Raw genomic sequence first — 22,843 nt, forward strand, 5'->3', positions numbered from 1 at the left:
GCAGCAGGTTTAAAACAAACATAAGGAAGTACTTATTCATATAATGCACAGTCAACCTGTGGAACTCATTGCCAGGGGATGTTGTGAAAGCCAAAAGTGTAACTGGGTTAAAAAAAGAATTAGATATGTTCATGGTGAATAGATTCATCAATGGCTATTAGCCAAGATGGTCAGGGATGCAACCGCATGCTCTGGTTGACCCTGAACTTCTGACTGCCAGAAGCTGGGACTGAACAACAGGAGATGGATCACTTGATAAATTGCCCTGTTCTGTTCATTTCCTCTGATGCATTTGGCACAAGCCACTGTTGGAAGACAGGATACTTGGCTAGATGGCCCGTTGGTTTGACCCAGTATGGCTGTTCTTATGTTATTAGAATTAGCTTTATGGGGGATAGGAAATGAAGGAATACTGCAATTCCATGCATTCCACTTTATTTGTATTTTAAAAAAGAAACTCCCTTAAAAACCCCAACAGATCTTTATGTTCTAGCAATTTCGTTTGGCTGACACTGAGAGTAAGGTTGATGGTCTCTGGAGCGTTCTTTTTCCAGGCCTCTGGTTGTGGTGCAGGGTGAAGGAGAAGCAGTAAGGGCAGAAATTCCTGGAGGATTCTCTCCCCACTTCCCCAATTGTGATATAAATACACTTTGTGATGGGTACATGTGAGACTGTGAAATTTTACTTAATTGTTTTAATTAAAAGATGATTGGCTGTGCGGCAAATTTTGGTTTTCCTTTACTAGGAAATGTAATCATGTTTAATGACAATTTTTAACAGGTTTGGTGATCTAAAGCTGCAACAGACAAGTTGCATTCAGCTTTGTGTCAACTAGCAGGTAAACATGAGCCCCCGATTTATTTACATTACTGACATAATGCTGAACTGACTTGCTCTTTTCTAGGTTGATGTGTCTGATAATTCGATTGTTCAAAAATAAAGCTTAAACACAACTCAATTTCTTAGTGAAAATGAGGCCTAAATGTCATTATTCATGATTTTCAGAAGGTGTTTGGATTATTTAGATTGATTTTTTTTTAAATAATGTCCTTTATCAATGGGGATTTATAGGAATGGGGTTAAGTGATCCAGGAAGACGTAAATGTTTCCATCAAAAATGACCAGCTACAGCTGTTGTTTGTATGCAGAAAAACATTTGATACCATTTAAGTATTGACGGTTTATAGGATATTTTCAGGTTACTCTGTTTTTGGGGCCTATTTTAAAAGTACCCCGATATAACGCGAATTCAGATATAACGCGGTAAAGCAGTGCTCGGGGGGGGGGGGGGGCTGCGCACTCCGGCAGATCAAAGCAAGTTCGATATAACGCGGTTTCACCTATAACATGGTAAGATTTTTTGGCTCCCGAGGACAGTGTTATATCGAGGTAGAGGTGTATTTATTTCTTACTGCTTTTCTGATCCCAAATATTTTATATAGGTTCCCTCCCAAAATCAAGCATTGCTGCTGTACTGATAACATCCCAGCCTTTCTTACTGGGCAGCCTAGCAACAGCACATGGAGGGTGCTGGGTTTCTCCGTACTTGCGTGTGTTGTGCTGGCCTTCCGCTCATCCAGTTTGTCTTCCTGTGATCTGTCAGGGGACTGAAAAGTACAAGGCTCCTCCTGCACTTTGTATGTTTCAATCCCTTATGCTCGGAATAATGGAGCCAGACCAGTGGTGAAGAAGGACAGTGTGACATCTGTGAGGCTGGGCACGGAAGCAAAGCGGGGAGGGCTGATTTTTTGGCTCACTAGACACCATAATGTCCCCTTTAAAGGCTATTTAAGATTAACAGTTGATTCAGAAAGCCAGCTCCAGATCTCTGCCGCACTGTTCAGGTGGGAGCTCTTCCATGTATACATTAAAACCTCATATACTTCTGGTGTGTGTGTATAAAATACATATATGTAAAACCTGTTCACTGCTAAAAGATGTGTAGTTCCTTTGATTGTTGTGAACAGGCAGCTACTTAATACAGGGTAGCAAAGACCATTCAGAGAACTTTTCAACTTGGGCACCTGCAATTGCATTGTTGTTGATACATTCTAAAGCACTACATACATAAACCATACCCCTGTCTTTGCAAGTTAAAATTTATAATTGTTCAAGTGACATTCTTCACATTTGGAAAAAATCCTGAAATCCTGAAGAGACTTCCCTTCCTGGCTGCATTAGCTGGTGACTCCAATGAAATTTAAACCGATGACCACGTCAAGGTGAGACTTGCTGTAGAGGGGATAGGAAATTTCTCAAGGATGGAGATCTTGTGGACCACTAGCACAGGTGACACAGTTAGTACATGGCTGTAAATACAGGTTTGATTGTGTACGCGGTGGGATTGCCACATGCTAGTTTTTCTGGTTTACGGGATGCGTTTGTTTTACTCTCATGATCTACAAGTTGTTACAGAACAGTGCTCAGTAACTTGCATTCCCTGTCAATTCTTAATCATATACGACTGTGTCATTCCTTCACTTGGGAGGCCAAGTGTGCCCTCTCAACTTACGCTGTCTGCATTTGCAAAAGAAATAGTCAACACATGTATCATGCTGTCAGGAGGCAGTGTGCCTAGTGGCTAGAGCCCAGGATTGGGGAAGAGGCCTTTCTGAATTCTAACCCTAGCTTTGCTACTGACTTGTTGTGTAGCCTTGGTGTGTCACTACACCTCTCTCCACCCCCAAGCCCTCCTCCTTAGAAATAGGGACACTAATACTTATTTGCTTCCCGTGGATGCTGGGAAGGCTAGTTAATGTCTGTACTGCGTTTGGAAGATTTACAGTGCTATGTGAAGTGGTGTCATTTGTTCTGGAGACCCCATAACCCATCCAGAATGGAGCTTCAGCAGTATGTTCCCTGCCCTGCGGAGAAACTGTTCTTGCGTCGTTGCATGTTGGTTGTTTTGAAATAAAGGGCTCTGCCACTCTAGATCCCACTATTGCTTTCTTAAGTGTGGGTTTGTGAGAGAGTTCAGGTGTCCTGACTGGAGATAGTGGGCATCATATGCAGTCAGCGGAGTGTGAGGGAGAAGCTTTAAGGGCACCTCCTACAGACCTTTATTTTGATTTGTTGTGGTAATTAAATATTTATTCTCTAAGGCAGATGAAAACAGTCCTTTGTTGCAGTTACACATACAGATACCATTTCAGTGATGCAGGGTTGTTCAAACAGCTGGAAATTTTGTCTGTGCAGAGGAATTACAACTGCGCTGTTAATGCTATTCACTTTAAAATAACACAGTAACCTCCTAAAAGCCAGGAAATTCAGCTACGTCGGTCACACATCCTATATACTAACCCAGTAAGGCAGAGATGGTCTCAGAACTGCATATGATCTTGCATAGGCTGTGTGCTGCCGTACTGAGGCACCTAGAAGGCACAGACAGAAGAGTCACTATAATCCTGAATTTGCCTGGGTTTTGCATAGTAAGAAGTATGCGTGCACACATACTGCACGCCTGTTCACATGTGTTTGCAATGCTTTTCAGTTACATCATTTCCCTTTTGATTGTTTAAAAGGCTGCAGTAAGAATTTAGTACTTTTAAAACAAAACCAAACTGATCCCAAATCCAACCCTTGTCTTTTGAAGTTAACGCTTCTTGCTTTTCGTGCAGTTAAGAGTTCATGAATGCAAAGGGCTGTTGCATCCAGACCTTTCTATCTGGGTGAGGGAGAGGTTCACGATACATAAATAGCTACATTTGGAAGAATGGGAACAGCTCAGGTCCTAAAGGAGGATTCCGACTCCAGAGAAGGTGGGTACAGAAGAGACAGCGAGACCGCTGGGAGGAGAAGCGTCCTGAACTGCACATTAGATTGAGGGATGGGTGAATTTTACTGCAGCGTTTGAAGACAAGAGGAAGGGTCATGTTATGCTCTAGGGAAAATCCTTTTGGACTCTAGAGAAAGGGTATTGTCAGTTCTCACTCAGGGACTCTGCACTAGGGAGGGTCTCAGCAAGGTATCGGGAAGAGGTGTGACTTTGGAATAATCTACCACAGGAAATAAGAGAAGCAAGTGGTATAAACTTTTTTAGTAAACCAAACACTCCCGTTCCCCTATTTCCCCCACCCCAAAATAATAAAAATGAAGCCTGCACAAAAGGAAAAATGTGAAATATTTCCCACAACCCAGGAATCCTATAATATACTTTGGTGTCACCTGCCAAGAGCAGAATGAATGGATGCAAGAGACCTACGATTTTCTCCAGCTTAAAAAATGCATGTGTCTCATTTCACATCAAGAACAAACAGGTCTGTTTTTTTTCCTTCCTTCTAAAGAAGGTGGGTGAAAGAGATCAAATGTATCAGAAGGAGGGCAAACCCAGTACAAAGGGAGATTATGGGCTGAACTGAGAGGCTAGGATTGAATTTATGTTGCTGTAACCTAATATACCTTTACTGTGAAGTCTGGTCCATTAGGGGACTTTTTTCCTCTAGGAACTATTCAAAAATTCAGTTTTGCATAGATTTATATTCTGTGCATTTGCAACAAGGAGCTATTAAAACAGATTTAGCTGCCAGCTATGGTAGACATAAATATATACTGGTATAAAGGTTTATGCTGTAGTTGAGTCACTGTAAAAATGATTGGTGCTTTTTTTTCTTTCAGCATCTAAAGCCTTCTGGGCTGATGGTTTCAGATTATGTAGTTTGAAAGTAAACTTTGGAAGTGCTTTACAGGCTTGTGAGTTACTCTATAAGTAAACATTTACTGCATTGTAAGAGACAATCCTGCATTAGTAGGGCAAAGGACTAGAGCAGGGGTTCACAAACTGTGGGTTGGGACCCCAAAGTGGGTTGTGATCCCATTTTAATGGGGTCGCCAAGGCTGGTGTTGGCCCTGGGCCCCAGCAGGTCTGAAGCCCAAGCCCCACTGCCCAGAGCTAAGGTCCCCTACCCAGGGCAGAAGCCCTTGGGCTTCAGCTTTGGCCTCCCCACCCGGGGAAGCAAGATTCAGGTGGTGGGGCTCGGGCGGGCTCGGTCTTTGGTCCCCCCCCCGGTGTCGTGTAGTAATTTTTGTTGTTAGCAGGGGGTCACGGTGCAATGAAGTTTGAGAACCGCTGGACTAGGGCACTGGTTCTCAACCTGCAGCCTGAGGGCTGCTTGTGGCCCAATCAGCACACAGCTGTGGCCCATGTGACAACTTCAGGGCCATACAGGTAGTATATATATATTGTGTGGATGCGGCCCAGATAACACACAGAGAGCTGCATATGCAGCCCACAGTGGTAACTAGGTTGAGAACCACTGGACTAGAGGGCCTATGAAGACTTTTTCCATTTCTAATTTATATTAACTATAATTGCTGACCTTTCGTAGAAGGAGACTAGAAAATGAAATGAACTGACCTTTCCAAAGGAAAGCCATTGCAGCACTCAGGGAGGACTTAGACTGTTCTGTTCAGTTAACACAAAGCAGATGGAGTTCAAGATGCGTAATGGAGAACCAGTTTATGTCCCGTCAAAGACTCTTTAGAAATGCGGTAGGAGAGCTTATAACGGGCACATCCTTACCCAGACTGGAAGTGAAAAGGTCGTAGATAATGCGGGAAAGGAGTGATATTAAGAGAATTTGACCCTACAGAATTTGGAACTGGCATTATAATTCCAGGTGCTCATGCAGTTGCTTGCCAGTGCTGCAAACGCGGATTTCTTGTCTTTGCATTAAAGTGGCAGTGTTTAAAACGCTCTGGTAGGCAAAACGACGGCGTGTTTTTTTTGTTTGTTTTTTGTTTTCCCCACTCTTGCTTCAGATTGGCAGTGGGTTAGCAGCACCAATCTGGTGGGTGGGTGTTTATGGAGGGAATTACTCCATGGGCCATGAAAGTTGAGCCTTACATTCCCATCCCTTTTACTATATTTCACATTTTGTATGTGTAAGTAACAGAGGTAATTGATACTCTGTCACTTAGGGTGTGTCTAACGCTGCAATTAGACTCCCACGGTTGGCCCATGCCAGCTGACTCGGGCTAAGGGGCTGTTTAATTGCAGGGTAGATGTCAGCCCCAGCTCTGGGACCCTCCCACCTCACAGGGTCCTAGAGCCCTGGCTCTGGACTGAGCCTGGACATGTACACCACAGTGAAACAGCCCCTGAGCCCTATGAGCCTGAGTCAGCTGGCATGGGCCTGCTGTGGGCTTTTCATGGCAGTGTAGACGCACCCTTATAGTGCAGTAGTGCCCAGACATCCCAGTCAAGCGCTACAAAGACATATAGCAACAGAGACCTATCCTGACCCAAAGACTTCACAATCTATCTTTGAAATAAGTTGTAGTGAGTGTGGTAAAAGGAGGAATGAGGGAAGGGAGAACGAGGGTAATGAAAATGCCACGGCAGGGTTATGGAGGCAGCTACCACACAAAGTGCTGAGTCCAACACATCAGACATGGGGTAGATTGATAGATTTTTAAGGCCAGAAGGGGAGGGAGAAGTGTGATCAAGAAGTGTGACCTGCTGCATAATGGAGCAGAAAATTTCACCCAGTGACTCAGAGTGGAGGGAACTGTTCTTCCCTGCTCTGTACGGGGTGTTAGTATTGCGTGTTGTGTTTTGTTTTTTAATAAAATTGTCTCTCTGAGAGAGGGACAAGCTAGCCATCGCTGATTTGTGGTAGGTGTGGAAGCAGGGGTGGGTCTCGAGAAGGGATTTGAAGGCGGAAGCAGTGGCCTCATGGATTAATTCAGGTAGGGTGTTCCATGGTACCCGGTTCTATATTTCAGTCATGTGCACATGCTCTTGAACTATAAGTATTGTCGGGGCAGTGTGGGAAATGAAAATCAAACCAAGAGCCCCCACGTAGTTAAAGCCTGTTTGGGATCTGAATGAATTACTGCACTTCAGTATGGCACACAAGCGGGTTTGCCGTAACTCTTGCCTCTGCTTTTGCTGAGTTGTGGTCAGGGGGGCATTGTATTAGGCAAATGAAATCAGCAGCTAATGAAACATTAACGGAGTGGAGGGGTTGTTTTCCAGAGAAACCCAACCACCTTTAGGAAGCAACATCAATGAATAAAATAAATTTCGCTCATTTCTTTGTTCCCTCCTCCACCTCCTCTCCCTCTTCTCTTTTTGTCCCCTGGCAACTTTCCAAAAACAAAGGGTAGAAAAAACATGGGTCCAATTTTGGGGCCTAGGTGCTACTGTGATGCAGATAATACATCATGATTTTAAAAGAGGATCTCGTTTTATGTAGTTGGGATTGGATGTATTTGGCTTGTTTTAAACTCGTGTTGTTTGGCTTCAGTTTGATTTAGAGACTGGATCTGGAGGATTAACAGACTATGACTCCAGAGGATGTAAGCCAGTCACGGAGGCTTTCTCTATCGTATCAGACAGGGTTATTACACGTAAGGAGTATCGTGAAGACAGGGCACAGAATTTGTAACACTTTCCCGTGTAACCCTTTGAGGCACCTTAAAGGACCCTGGTTTTTTTCAGAAACTGCTGATCCCTCTGAAAATCAGGCCCATTGAAAGGGTGTCAGTTTGGGCATTCAGATCATTGGGCACGTTTGAAACGCTTGGACAGACACGTTAGTCCAGAGCTCGATGCTCGTTCCGATCGTTTATGATGAAAGACAAAGATGCCAGGGGACAAAAAGAGAAGAGGGAGAGGAGGTGGAGGAGGGAACAAAGAAATGAGCGAAATTTATTTTATTCATTGATGTTGCTTCCTAAAGGTGGTTGGGTTTCTCTGGAAAACAACCCCTCCACTCCGTTAATGTTTCATTAGCTGCTGATCATTAAGTAATTATTGTTAATTTGGACAGGGAGAGGATGGTAGATTGTTGTTTCTGATGGTGGGCCACTCAGATTCCTGCTTGCTGCTGCTGGGCATGTAAGTAGGTTAATGGGCCAGGTATTTTTAAGAGCCACATGGCGGAGTAGCAGCTAACGGCCCTCCTCCTCCAAATTCCAAGCCTTCCATGTTAGTACGGAAGGAGCCGGATTAGTGGGTTTGGGCAGAGGGAAAGGGGGCCAGAGAAGTGGTTTCTTGAAGTCAAAGCACCTATTGATATGACTCCATCCATCAGCAAACTCTTCAGTGGTCTGTTTAGCCTTATTGCTCCTTGGTAATATTTGTCAGCGTGAGTTGCTGAAAACAACGACTTTATCGTTTGGGCGTGTGAGATAAAGCCGAAGGATCTGAAATATTACGGTAACCATGGCTACCACTGACTTATCCGAGGGAGTTTGACTGTTTTGTTTTGATTTTAAGTGTCTAATTGTAGTTTAGAAATTGGAATCTGAATGTGCTTTTTACATAGGCACGAAACTGAAGGCATTTAAATGAACTGCCATAGTAAAATCTCTCTCGTGCTACCTAAAGAAGGCCCTTTGTATTCAGACCATGCGTGCAAATTCAAGTGAGTCTCTCCGGCTTCACTTTAGTTTTGCTGTCCTCGCTGATGTGGGCTTAGCGCTGCCCGATGGACGGCTTGAGAGTCTGAAGTCCTTTTTTTTTTTTATCCACAGTGCAAGCTTCATGCACGTAAACCTACCCGGGCTTCTTCACACCCCTGCAGTGTCTTACCTTTAGAGACTTCTCTACCATAGGGACTCTTACAAACACCGTCCCTCCGGTGCGACCCAGGGTTAGGACTAGTGGCAGCCTTAGGGTAGATGGGGCTCTTGTCTCAGACCTGTCTTTAGCACTGTCAGTTGTTGCTGTTGTTTATTTGAATTACAGTAGTGCCTAGAAGCCCTGTCTGGTGTCAGGGCTCCAGTGTGCTATACAAAGGATGAGACAGTCCCTGCCCCAAGGAGTTTGAGTCTAAACAGACAGACAAAGGTGGGAGGGGAAACAGATGCACAGAGAGAGGAAGTGACTTGCTGACCAGTGGCAGAGCCAAGTCTCCTGAGTCCCAGGCCAGCGCCATCAACGCCGGACCATGCTGCCACTGGGAGCCTGCAGAACCCTGTGTACTCTAGGGCTCCCAGTGGCACCAGCAGTGGTGGTAACAGTCCCTAGTGTAGACACAGTGGAGGGATAAGAGTGGAGCTCAGTATCCAGGGGCCATTAAGTCTTTGGCCTTTTTTTCTGAGGCCTTGTCTACATGGGGAAATTGTCCAGCATAACTTTTGCGGAATAAGCTCCTCTGCAATAGTTCTGCCATAATCGCTTCCCTGTGGACTCTCTGTTCTGGAATAAAAGTGACCTTTACTCCGGAATAGCACCCATGTGGGAGAGTTACCCCGGAAGAGCTGTGCCGGTCCCTTTGCCCTTTATAGACAAGGCCCGAGACTGCTGTTTAGTTTTGCCTATACTGGGGAAATGCATCCTGTTAGAAAATGTGCTAATGAATGTTAACTCCTAGGGCTAACCCCGATCAGCTGATTTGTCTTGAAACAGGAGAACCCTTGGCCACACAAAGGGGAAAAAACTGTTTTAAACATTTGTTAGGTAAGACGTATGTTTTCTAATACAATGTGTTTGCCCAGCATAGAGAAGACCAAATGCTGCAGTTGTTTTTTGTGAGACAAGGGGTGTGAGGTCAAATCTTTTATTGGACCAACTTCTGTTGGTGAGGGAGACAAGCTTTCGAGCCACACAGCACTTCTTCAGATCTGATTTTTTTTTTTTCTTCTTCAGGTTGTTTTTTGTGATGTGTACCATTGAGACCCACCAAATTCCTTTCCCATGGGCTATGAAACAGCTATCACATAGTAATTGTTTTCAATCCTTTGTAGCTTGGGCTGGCTTCAAAGAGCAGCAGAGAGATGAAAGGTGTTGGATCCCATTACCTGTCTCTGAGTCAGCCAGTCCCTTTCACTAAATAGAACTGTGACTCTCACAGAGTTTATGGGAACATTTGGCCACTAGCATGGGCAGTGCCCATGAAACAATCACATACAATGATCTGCACTTACCCTACTCAGGGCTTGTCTACACTAGAAAACGGTACCGTTTGAACTGGTCTATTAAAGCAGTCCAATCCAATCCCCCTGACTGGCTGCAGATAGACTGGTAGAAAGATGCTGTACACTGGAACCGCTGTTCCTGTATGGAAAGGGGAATAATTATACAAACCTTACATAACTATAAGTCATCATCCTAGCAGTGCAACTGTGTTAAAAGCCCATATCCTGCAAATGCTTTCAGGTCCTCTTCAAGTTAGTGTATAAAGCCCTCGGATGCCATGTAAATTGAATATAGTGTTATTGCTTTATGTGAATGTGGCTTTTTATTGTTGAATGTTTACACCAGGGTAATTCTGACTCGTTAATACAGACAGCCACTTCACCTTGCTCCCTGGACTGGGAGGAATTTGAAGTGCTACAGAAGCAGTATTCTCAGCTCTTGGTGAAAAACACTTTGCTTTTCTCTAGAGGTCTCTGTAGGTCCTCTGAGAGGCTCTGCAACAGAGGGAGTGGGTGGCCATAATGCTCAGCTTTGAGAGTGAAGAAATAAAATAAGGAAAATCCCCAAATGCCCCCAATCCTATCTTATTAAAAAGGGGGATGAGCGAGAGAAAAGGGAGCAAAGCTTTGCAGACCGAGTGAATAGCGTGGCACAGTTGTACAGTGAAGAAGGCATGTTCTGAAGCACAGAGTGGTAGATGGTGACTCTTCCTTACTTTAGCCAGTGAGGCCGTTTCTTCTCTATCAGACGGTTACAGCGATAAGTGTACGGTATATGCAGATGATCTCAAATTAGATACGAACAGCCTTGCTAAGGCACTTTCAGATATTCAAGGCTTCCTTTTGTGCTTCATAGTCTCTGGCATTCAACTTCTGCCTCGCCTCGTTTCTCGTGTAGCACAAAGCCCGGGAAGCAAGGCCACACAGTGTAATGTATTGCACCGTGATTTTGTGCCCTGTGGTAGGACAGACAGGCTGGTTTGAGCTTAACCTGTTTTTATCACAAATCCCCTTTTACTAACTGCAGTGTTGTGAGACACAAGGCAGTGCTTGTTCCTGCCTCTCCCCCTCACCCCCCCCCCGCCCCTTGGTTTCTCTGCGCCTCTTCTTCTGTTTCCTGTGGGTGTGATTATTTGTCTCGGTTGGACTTTGGGTTTCCAGTTTGAGCAGTTTATTTTGTGACAGTTTTGGGGTGGTACTTTTCAGTAAACCTAGCAAACATGGGCAACAATGCAGCAAAGAGTCCTGTGGCACCTTATAGACTTACAGACGTATTGGAGCATGAGCTTTCGTGGGTGAATACCCACTTCTTCGGATGCATGTATTCACCCACGAAAGCTCATGTTCCAATATGTCTGTTAGTCTATAAGGTGCCACAGGACTCTTTGCTGCTTTTACAGATCCAGACTAACACGGCTCCCCCTCTGATAATGGGCAACAATAACTCTCCTTATGCCATTGGATTTTTCATGTGTTTTATCAAAAGGAGCTAAAGTGACTTTAATTGTTGGCTCCTTTGCATTTTTCACCCAAAAGTGTAAACACGAAGTAGACAGAGGAATTGTTGAGCATGGTGCAAGGGGGTATAACTAGGAGTAATGGATTGAAACTAAATGAAGGAGGAATATTGGTACGGGGTGAACTGGTGAACAGTGAGATCTCAGGCCTGCCCCACACACAGATTTTGATCCACTTTACTGATTTTGGTTCAGGGTGTGATATTTTTTACCTAGATCGTTACACCAGTACAACCCCTAATGGGGTTCAGTTAGACTGTAATGGCTCATTCCCCATCCTGGATGGGAAAAGCTGTCCCAGGTACCACGTTAGAGTCGTAGAGTTTAAGGCCAAGGGCCATTAGATCAGCTAGTCTGAGCTGTGTATCAGAGCACTAAATTACACCCAGTTTAATCCTGTGTTGAGCCAAACAACTTGTATTTTGACTAATGAAAAACTTGCGTTTGGCTAAAGCAGATTTCCCAGACAGACAGACAGGCAGCCGCACTAGCACAGCTTTATAAATAAATCTGTTAGTCTTTAAGGTGCCACCAGACTCCTGTTGTTTTTGTAGATCCAGACTAACACGGCTACCCCCTGATACTTAGCACAGCTTTGTGGCTTGAACGATATTGGTATAGTGAAAGCAGTGCAGCCCTTGTGTGTAGACAAGCCTTTATAGGGTGGAATAGGCTCCCACGGGAAGATGGACGTTTAAAACTGAACAGGACAGACTCCTGAAGAATGTTCCATTCATGAGAGATCCTGCCCTGGGGGAGGGACCAGATGTAACCTAATAAGTCTCTTCCATTTTCACTTTCCAAGATTAACAGCTAATAAGAGGAGATGTTTTAAGCCATGTTTTACCTGAACCTTTCTTTTTAAGCTTCTCATTTAAACTGGACTTGGTCCAATAGTTATTTCACAGGGTACAGAGATGGGGTAAGGCTTCATGTGCTCCAACCTCATTTATCTTTAGCCACTGAAGGGGACAAGGGCACTGAAGGGGGCAAGGGCATTTTAATACAAGCTACGTGCATTTCTGCTCACAAGGAGAAATGGGTGGGGGCTAGTGACATTTTCACTAAAGTAAAACCGATGCCAGAACTGGATTGAGCTCTATGAACCAAGACTTCGTCATACTGGTAGGCAGCTGATTTGTAACAGTGAATTACGTATACCCGGCCTAGAGGGACACTACCACACTCGACCGCTCCCCAGATATAACCTTACATTAATGCTCTGATGGACCCCAAAGTGCTCCACAGTGACATGCATGTGGCACTCCTGATTAAGGTAGCTGCCTCGTGGGCAGAGCATGACAGCTGACCAGAATGCTGGCCAACCTCTGATGGATTTTCCTTAACTCATGCTGCCATAATGCACTGCATACAGGAAACTGTAATCGGATCACAACTAGGCAGTTGGCAAGTTGTGTTCACGGCTCCTTATTGGCTAAGAACTGGGCACATCCTGATTTTGCTACCCTGTCTTCTCCTCCCCCCAGCTGACCTGCTTGTTTGTCCCATCCACTTCTTCTGTCTCTTGTTTTAGATTGTAAGCTCTTTGAACAGGGACTGTCATTTCATATATATTTGTACAGCCCCTTGCACAATGGGGGCCAACCTGTTTGGCCTCTAGGCACTACTCCAATATAAATGTTAATAGCACCAATCCCTCCCCCACCTATTTAGTTAGAATACCAAATGCACTCATAGTATGGCTTGCATCTCCAGATGAGCTTGGCAGCAGTTAATCTCCAGGTAAAAGATGCACTGAACGTACATCCATAGATTACTGTGTAAATACAATGTCAGCAACTCATCAGGTTCGACAGGACCCATCTGGAACTCTTCTGTCACTCCCTCCCCCTTCCACAAAATATGCTAATTAGGGATGTAAATATCATTTTAAAAGTTAACTGGTCAAACGATTAACATGATATCATTTAACCGGTTAGCCCAGGTCCCTCTGGCCGGCACGGCATGGCCGGGGCTGGGGTCACCCCGGCACGGCTGGAGCTGCTGTGGCCAGCACGGCCGGGTCCTGGGGCTGGGATCCCTCCGGTCAGCCGGCGTGGCTGGGCCCGGGGCTGCTCCAGCCGGCATGCAGGGGGTTAACGATAAGCCTAATGCTTACTGGTTAAACTTATACATCCCTAATGCTAATTAAAATTCGATGATCAATAGTCCGAAAAAAGAATAATTTCTGCAAATCGAAATCCTGGCTTGAACACTGAGGTTCTTTCCAAAAGACAGAGAAGTGTGGGATGTTGAGCAAAATGACAAGAATAAGTGAACAGTGGATCAAATTTGAAAATAGGCCTCAAAAGTGATGTGTGAACCCCATCCCCAGTGTGGTGTGATTTCAAAGTTTGCAGGCCCAGCATCAGACAGGCTTGAAAATTCAGCCTAGACAATATACATCTTAACTGTAATTGTCTGCCCAGCTGCATGGAGGATCTGGGCTCTGATGTTCTGCTCTCCCTGTCTGTGTGGGAAACTCAAGCTGCCAGTGAGAACCCTACGTGTAGCGGGTGAGGAAGTGGGGTCAAGACCCAGCATGTGGATCTGAGGGGAGAATTTTCCCCATAGCGAAGAACATGCACAAGATATTTCAAGAAACCCAAGAAGATGTTTACATGGGGAGGAGTCTAGTTACAGTGCAATTCCAAATGTTGCCTTGTACTAAATGGCAATGTCAGAGTTTGCATTCCCTCTTGGGATGTGGGTCAAGCTGGTGTGAAGGAAGCACTGATTAGGGGTTTGCGGGGCTGGCCTTAGGATGTACAGGATGCCAAACTGACTTGTGCCCCGCTCCAGCCGGGGCTGCTGTGGAGATTGAGCAGTCAGTGTCGAGGCCAGAGCTGGAGGTCCGGATGGGCTCTGTTAGTTAGTCACAACTGTGGGGTCCCAGCGGTGTGTGTGAATTACTTGGCCCTGTTTGCTGGTCTTTAGGCTGGCTCTGATCTGCTAGCCGAGAAGCCCATGTCAGCGGCAGGCTGACAGCTTGTTGTCAGTAATGTGAAAATGTAATTTAAAAATTCAGAAATCTGTCTGGGGTTGGGGGAGTGACAGCTAAGCTATGGACATCAGCATGTTCCTCGCTGCATTTGAGCTGGAGAACCCGCTACGATTGCTGTCCAACTGCTTTACATCACAGCATCTTCCCCAGCAGGTAGCTCCATAGGTATATCACACCTTTTAAATTTAAAAACCAGTCTGTTTCTCTTGTTCTATTTTTAGCCTGGCTGACAAGAACAGCGCCCTGAAATGCACGTTCTCTGCTCCTGGCCACAGCACCACTCTCCTGCAAGGACTGGCCTCGCTCCGGGCTCAGGCTCAGCTGCTTGATGTCATCCTCACTATAAATAACGAAGCGTTTCAGGTTCATAAAGTTGTCTTGGCTGCCTGCAGTGACTACTTCAGGTGAGAATCTGACAAGAAAGCAGAACCAGGCATCTCTTCCTTTGCCTTTCCTCCTTTACTCTCGGAAAGTTGGTGGGATGCTGTTTGTGAAAGTAAGCAGGGCTTTGGAGCTGTGCTCCGGCTCCGCTCCAACTCCAGGCAAAAATCTGCAGCTCCACTGCTCCGGAGCTGCTCCGGGCTCCAGCTCCGGGCTCCGCTCCAAAGTCCTGAAAGTAAGGGCCGGCTGCTCACTCGCCCCGAGTAGCACCTTAGTCACACTGAAGTCAGTGTGCGGCGTGAGCAGCTATTCAATATTCAATTCTAGGCCTTGGTCTCCTTTCATAGGCTGCATGGGCAGTGCTCTCTGCCTGCCAGGGAGGGAAACAGACCTCAGGCCACCCAGCGGTGACTGTTCCTTCAGCTGATTAAGGAGGGTCATCGAGTGGCTCTGAGCTGGAAGGATGGTGGCCACAACCACAAGAGCCTCCAGGGGAGACGTTAGGTAGCAATAATGCAAACGCTAGCTCGTTATTTTCAACTGTTACATGTTATTTTATCTAAGATGTTATGGCCCCCATTAAGAACATCAGAATGGCCACCCTGGTCAGACCAGTGGTCCATCTAGCCCAGTATCCTGTGTCTGACCAGTGCCAAATGCTTCAAGAGGGAATGAACAGAACAGGGCAGTTACTGAGTGCTCCATCCCCTGTCGTCCACTCCCAGGTTTAGGGACACCTGGAGCATGGGGTTACATCCCTGACTATCTTGGCTAATAGTCACTGATGGACCTGTCCTCCAGGAATTCAGCTAATTCTTTTTTGAACCTAGTTACCCTTTTGGCCTTCACAACATCCCCTGACAATGAGTTCCCCAGAGTGACTGTGTGTTGTATGAAGAAGCACTGCCTTCTGTTTGTTTTAAACCTGCTGCCTGTTCATTTCATCCGGTGACCCCTGGTTCTTGTGTTATGGGAAGGGATAAATTACACTTCCCTATTCATCTTCCACACCAGTCATGATTTTATAGACCTCTCTCATATCCCCTCTTAGGCGTCTCTTTTCTAAGCTGAATGGTCCCAGTCTTCGTCATCTCTCGTTACCAGAGTAGCTGAGCATCATAGTTTGGCTGGATGTATCCTTCCAGCACCCCCGGGAGGCAGGGCTGTCACCCTCCTGGTACCAATGCAGAACTGAGGCAGAGAAATAAGCTAACTTGCCCTAGGCCAGACCTGGAGTGAGTCTGAGGCAAAGCAGGGCGTTGGACCCAGCCGTCCTGAGTCACTAGCTAGCATCCTCACCCTGGGGCCCTCCAGCCTCTGTCACACTGTTATTAATTTACAGCGCATTTGAGAGCGGGATCTCGTCCTGACAGGGAGGTGGCAGTTTCAAATGCTAATGGGTAAGGGGGGTCCAACAGGTGTTTTGATCCCTGTGTGCCACAAAGAGTCTGAGTTTCATTGGAGTTCTCGCCGAACAGCCGTTGGACCATGGGAGCTAAAGGGGCAAAGGGCCCAGTAGGTGGAGTCTGCAGTCCCTGGAAGTGCCAGCTCCTGCGTGGCCTGAGGGGCTTGGCTGCTGGATCCTGATGACCAAGAACACCAAGCACCGTGTGCAGGGACGTCTCTTTGATTTTTTTTTTTTCCACCACGTTTTGCTGCCGCTCCAGGCTGCCTTGTTGTGTGTCTGTTTTCTTAGCCAATCCAGGAGCTGTGTTTTTTCCATTATCATGAGCCCTAAAGGTTTCTCGCTCTCCCTAACAGGCAGGCGATTAACGATGGAGATGATCTTCCACCAAATGCTAATAGCACCATTTGTATTCATAAACGCTGTATGCAGTGCCACTGCTCGGGTGTTTTCACTGTCAGCCATAATTGCCTAGTAGGTTTCTTTTATAACTTCTGTTGTGTTAAGTAGGGCTGTCCTGGGGAACAATGGTAGCATAATCTAGCCTTTGAAAATACCCTGTTTTTTATTCAGAAAGGTGGGGGGAGGAGAGAGCAATAAATGCCTCTTTCATACTTTTCTGTAGCCTGTATTTCAGAACCATAACACCTTTTACAGGAATTGCATTATTTCACTATTTCATAGAAAGGACCTCGAGAGGTCATCTAGTCCAGTCCCCTGCCTATTTCCTTCTTCACATTCAGCTTCTCTACCCCACAAATACGGATCCATCCCAGGTGGACCGAAAGCAGCAAACTGCTCTGGGAGATGGTTCTGTGGTGGGCTTGTAATATAATGCTCCTTTCGGTTGCATGGACATACAATACCAGTCAATAGTATTACTGGTCACTGGGCTATGGAAGGCCCATTTTATAGCCAGGTTTCCCACTCCGCTCAGCTGTCTGTGTGCCCACGCTGGACTGCACCAATCCTTTCGGCACAGTTTGGGGAGGGGAATTGCAACTCCCTTGCCTCTGATGAAGTCCCCAAGCCATTATTTTACTCCTGTGTCTAACTCCTTGAAGGTACAAAATCAGTTTCCTTCTCTCCAAGGTGCCCCAATTTAGGTAGCTGTGACCGCCTAGTTAAGACCTTTTAAATCAAAGGAAAGGCCATTGGAGAACATGTCAAACAAAATCCCCATGGAAAGCCTAACTCCTCCAAACTGCCAGATAGTTGTGAGGTTGGGGAGGGGCACTTTCCCCCTTCCCGGCTCTTTTAGGGTCTATCTACCCTGCAAGCGAAGGTGTAACTAGTGCGGGCATGCCGGCCCATGCCAGCTTTCATCTGGATAGTGGGGTAACCAGAGCAGTGAAGACATGGCAGCACATGCTTGCCGTCTCAGTACTAGCCTGCCAGGGACCCTGGCGCAGTACTTGGGTTGCTGGCTTGTGGTGAAGGCCGTGCCACCCCGTCTTCCCGGCGATTGTTCCCCGCACTAGCTAAATGAAAGGTAGTGTGAGTATTCCTCTAGGCGCTGCAGAGACCGCTTAACTTGCAGTGTAGATTGCAGCTGCTCCTTGATGTTTCTGCAGCTTCCTGCAGCAGCCCCATGGTGATGTACAAATCCAGGAGGGTGGCACTTGGAAGAGGGAGGCAAAGGGGGCCAGTTGGGGAGTGGGAAGCCCTAAAGTGGGGGGAAGCACATATCCATGAAAAGCCCTTTTTAAATTGCAGACCTTTTGAACCTTTATTCAGCCTGAGCCTGGTTTTGGTGAAAGTGGCTCCTCATTGCTTCTCCAGCAACCTGTTTGCGAGAGGCGTTTGCTCCCCGCGCCCCTCTGGCAATACTAGCTGAGGCATGTGTTCGCAAAACAAACCTTTGCACTCAAGCTCCCCACAAGGAACATAAATGGTGCCTAAGTTTAATGTAAACTTATAAATGATACGCGGATAGAGCCCTATCGCGCCCACAGAGCGTGAATCTGGGAAATGCAGCCCTCACCCACAGGGCCGGCTCTAGGATTTTTGCTGCCCCAAGCAGAAACAATTTTGGCCGCCCCCCCCCCCCCTTTTTTTCTTACCCCACCCCCGGCCCCGCCTCAGCTCCGCCCCTTCCCCAAATCCCCAGCCCTGCCTCCTCCCCCAGGCTCTCAAGCCTGGGAGAGAGGGGGAGCAGCGGCGCGCGAATCAGCTCGCGCCGCGGCCGCTCAAGCCTGGGAGGGAGGGGGAGCAGCGGCAGGCGAATCAGCTGTTTCGCGCGCCGTGGCGGAGGTGAGCTAGGGCGGCCGGGGCACATTTTTAGGGGCGGCAGGGCCTGCATTCTGGCGCCGGCCATGCCGCCCCTAAAAATGTGCCGCCCCAAGCACCAGCTTGTTTTGCTGGTGCCTAGAGCCAGCCCTGCTTACCCAGAACAGCTAGACCACTTTACTAGCTTTGCCTGCAGCACTTGGCTCAGCGTGTATAGCCCGTGGAATTTAGAAGCCTCCTGACGAGGGGATCCAGGGCCTAATCTGTGCAAGGCCTGGTCAACTGATTTGCTCACAGCTGTGCTGTAACTAGATATTGTTTTTAACTGCCTGCTAGACCCCTGCCGTCCTCCTGCAATACAACGGCAGCTTTTGGAAGATGCTGCAAACTTGCAGTTTCATAGGGAGTGGAGAATAGCCCTCAAAAACAGTAGTAGCTGGCAGGGAAGTACATAATTGCAGCAAATGTTTGTAGCTAAGTAGTTCTCGACCTCCTCAAGTAAAAACACTGATGGTCCTTTAATAGACTTGTTTCAGATATTTCTGTGAAGTGTAAGACTCCGCAACTGATGCCTGGCACTCCTAGAGCGGCGGGTGTATAAGGGACGTGGCCAAAGCGTGCTGGGCATTAGCTTGCGGCAGGATGTCTCAGCAGCGTGCTCTCTGCAGTTCTCCATCACGATTACCAAATGGAATTTTACACTCAAGAAAAGTCAGATCCTTGTATTGAGATTTGCAGCCAATTGCAAAGTTCTCCATGTGTCCAGAATCTTAAAGCCATTAGTAAGTTCACACACAATACAGTGGGCCAAACTGAAATCCTTGTCTGAACCGCCCTGCTCCATGTAAATCCAAAGCATCATTGAACCTCCAAATGCCAGTGCCTGTAGAAATCTGTGCACTCTCATTGCATCCACAAAATCCCCATTTGCACTTGCAAACCAGGAATTTAGGTGTGCAGTTAACCCTGGTGGTTTTTGCAGGAGCAGGATTGAGACCTTATTTTTTTTATAACTGGAATATTTGATTCTTACCTTCCTTGTATGTTCCATGCATAAGTTTAGTATCTGTTATTTCGTGCTCCCATTTCTCTTCTGCAGTTAGGCCTTTCAAGATGCTGTGCTTTGATTACCAGCCCGCCCCTCCCGAACCCCTCCCCCCAAAAATCTTAAGGTAGATAGTGCATCATTGGAAACAAAAATGTCTCTTGTGTTTTTGACCTTCAGGGCAATGTTCACAGGAGGGATGAGAGAAACCAACCAAGATGTGATTGAACTGAAAGGGGTATCCGCAAAAGGACTGAAACACATAATAGACTTTGCTTATAGCGCTGAAGTGACTCTCGATCTTGATTGTATTCAGGATGTGCTGGGAGCTGCAGTCTTCCTGCAGATGGTGCCTGTGGTGGAGCTCTGTGAAGAGTTCCTGAAGTCTGCGATGAGTGTTGAAACGTGTCTTAATATCGGGCAGATGGCCACCACCTTCAGCCTTGCGTCCTTGAAGGAATCCGTGGACGCGTTCACCTTTAGGCACTTCCTTCAGATTTCTGAGGAAGAGGACTTTCTCCACCTGCCCCTGGAGCGCCTTGTCTTCTTCCTGCAGAGCAATAAGCTGAAGAGCTGCAGTGAAATAGACCTCTTCCACGCTGCCATCCGCTGGCTGCAGTATGACCAGTCCCGCCGTGCCAACGCCAGCCAGGTGCTCTGCCACATTCGCTTCCCACTCATGAAATCGTCCGAGTTGGTGGACAGCGTGCAGACCCTGGACATCATGGTGGAAGACGTCTTGTGCCGGCAGTATTTGCTGGAGGCGTTCAACTACCAGATCCTGCCCTTCCGCCAGCATGAGATGCAGTCTCCTCGAACCACCATCCGCTCAGACATCCTGTCCCTCATCACCTTTGGCGGCACCCCATACACTGACAACGACCGGACTGTGAGCGGCAAAGTGTATTACTTGCCGGACACCAATGTGCGTCAATTCAAGGAGCTCACTGAGATGGAGGTGGGCAGCAGCCATGCCTGTGTGGCTGTGCTCGACAACTTTGTCTACGTTGTGGGGGGGCAGCATCTGCAGTACCGCAGTGGGGAGGGAGCTGTCGATATCTGCTACCGCTATGACCCCCACTTAAACCAGTGGCTGCGCATCCAAGCCATGCAAGAGAGCAGGATACAATTTCAGCTGAACGTTTTGTACGGCATGGTGTATGCTACGGGTGGGAGGAACCGGTCGGGGAGCCTGGCCTCCGTAGAGAAGTACTGTCCCAAGAAGAATGAGTGGACCTACGTGTGTTCCCTCAAACGCAGGACGTGGGGGCATGCTGGGGCCACAGTGGGAGGCAAGCTGTACATATCGGGTGGATATGGAATATCAGTAGAAGACAAAAAAGCTCTGCATTGTTATGACCCGGCAGTTGATCAATGGGAGTTTAAAACCCCAATGAATGAACCCAGAGTCCTGCATGCCATGGTCAGTGCAAATACCAGGATTTATGCCCTAGGAGGGCGCATGGACCATGTTGACCGTTGTTTTGATGTATTGGCTGTGGAATACTATGTGCCTGAAACTGACCAATGGACAACCGTGACCCCTATGCGGGCAGGTCAGTCAGAAGCTGGTTGTTGCTTGTTAGAAAAGAAGATCTATATTGTGGGAGGGTACAACTGGCACCTGAACAATGTAACGAGCATCGTGCAAGTGTATAACACGGAAACGGATGAATGGGAAAGGGACCTGCATTTCCCAGAGTCTTTTGCTGGCATAGCATGTGCTCCAGTTATACTACCACAAATAACAACCCAGAGATAACCATGTGCGACTGTGCTGTCTGTGAGCTCATCTCTTGTTGCATGGTCTCAGGACTGTGTGTTGTCTCTTTGTTGTTTGCAAATAACGGTGTGTGTTTCATTTGTTTTGGGGGGAGGGCGGGGGAAGGAAGGAGGAAAATACCTTGCATTCCCTTCTCCAGGAAATCTCCTCCTCCTCTTATGTAGCATTCTGGCAGCGTGTTCCATCAGAAGCACTTGTCGACCAGTTAGACTTAACATATGCTACAGCTAGACAAGGCTCTTTGTTGTTGTTTTGGGGGGGAGGATGCATTTCTCTGACTGCCCATCTTTTTAACGAGGTCATGGATTGCAGGCAGGGACCGCTCAGGAGTGTGTGAAGTACTGTGGGATGTTTAGATGAGTTCCGATTTGATTTCATTAATGTTTCACAGTTCCAAAAGCTCACTGGGGTGTGTAGATTTGTGTCGTCTTGTTGTTTTTAACAAACAAAACCAAACTCTTTATAACATACTGACCTCCAGAAGCAATAAGGGGATGCTGGGAACTAGACGAGATGAGGTGCTTGGATTCTGACGCATGTTCTTGGCTTCCCAAGAAGTGATTTTTTTTCTTTCCTTTTGTCTAATAGGATACAGGTTCTCTCTGTTGATTCTGTTTGCTCTTCACCAAATGGGACAGTTTAGTGAAGCTCCTCCTCCCACCCCTCCAGATAACCATGTATTGTCCTACTCAACAAAATTCCCCTTCCCTCGGGGCGCCCAAAGTTTGCAGCCTTCAGGGGCCATGTTGGCAGCTCACCAGGAGCTGGAGTGCGTTGCTAATTGAATCTAAACATGCAGGATTTTCATAATTGCCAATAAAGTGTGTGACATCCCTGGCAATAAGAACCTTGGAGTTGTTCGCTGTTTGCGCCCTGATGATATAGGCAGAAGGCCCCCAGAGCTGGTTTCTAGGGCCCCACTGACTGTGTCTTTCACATCTCCTTCCCCTTTGAGCGCATTTCCCCTCCCATCCCCTATGCAAATTTACCCAAACTGGGTTTTTTTAAATACTACCAAAGAGCCAGGTGGTGCTTGTCCTACTGCGAAAAGGTTCCCCCACCACTCCATTTTTGAATAAGAACCGTCCGCTCCTAATAAAACAGAAATCTGTGAAATGTACAGTTCTGTTGCCCCTTAAACATTTTATTCTTTAACTAGAGATTCATTTTAAGAGGGCTTTGCGGTGTGTGAAATAGATTTGTGTTTTCTGCACATAGAAGGTTATTTCGTCTCAGATATGTTTTTTTTTTTTCAGGTCAGCTTTCTAAGGAAATTGACCTGTTGGTACATTGAAGTTTCTCCTTTTATCAGGAATTCTGTGCCAAGGGCTTCATTATATTTCTCTTTTTTGGTGCATGCAAAATTTTGAGAAACAGTTCGGTTCTGCCATTACATAAATGCTGAGCTGTCACCTTTTATAGGGAGTATAAAATGTCTGTTTTGCTAATGTATCATTGATCAGGCCTATTTCTGCCCAAGTGATAAAGCATGAGCTTCATCATGCCAATTCATTTTGAGATATCTTTCTCTAGGACTTAAATTCAGGTCTTTGAAGAAGTGATACAGTAAGTATGCATGTTAGCCACCTAAGCCCCAAATGTGACTTGCGTTAAA

At 46.7% G+C, this 22,843-nt stretch overlaps 1 protein-coding gene across 2 annotated transcripts in view; it reads left to right on the plus strand.

Moving 5' to 3' along the window:
• Positions 1-21,298, plus strand: part of KLHL26 (kelch like family member 26) — a 25,240-nt gene extending 3,942 nt beyond the window's left edge. Inside the window, exons 2-3 of one of the 2 annotated variants that reach the window (XM_024209833.3) lie at positions 14,607-14,789; positions 19,626-21,298. In XM_024209833.3, the coding sequence (XP_024065601.1) occupies positions 14,607-14,789; positions 19,626-21,207 (1,765 nt within the window). In that variant the 3' untranslated portion in view covers positions 21,208-21,298. The remainder of the gene's footprint in view (positions 1-14,606; positions 14,790-19,625) is intronic. The other variant, XM_024209834.3, reaches the window with a different exon arrangement.
• Positions 21,299-22,843: the final 1,545 nt, after the last annotated feature.

Source organism: Terrapene carolina, unplaced genomic scaffold (assembly GCF_002925995.2).
Source record: "Terrapene carolina triunguis isolate 2854851 unplaced genomic scaffold, T_m_triunguis-2.0 Scaffold194, whole genome shotgun sequence".
Taxonomy (NCBI): Eukaryota; Metazoa; Chordata; order Testudines; family Emydidae; genus Terrapene; species Terrapene triunguis.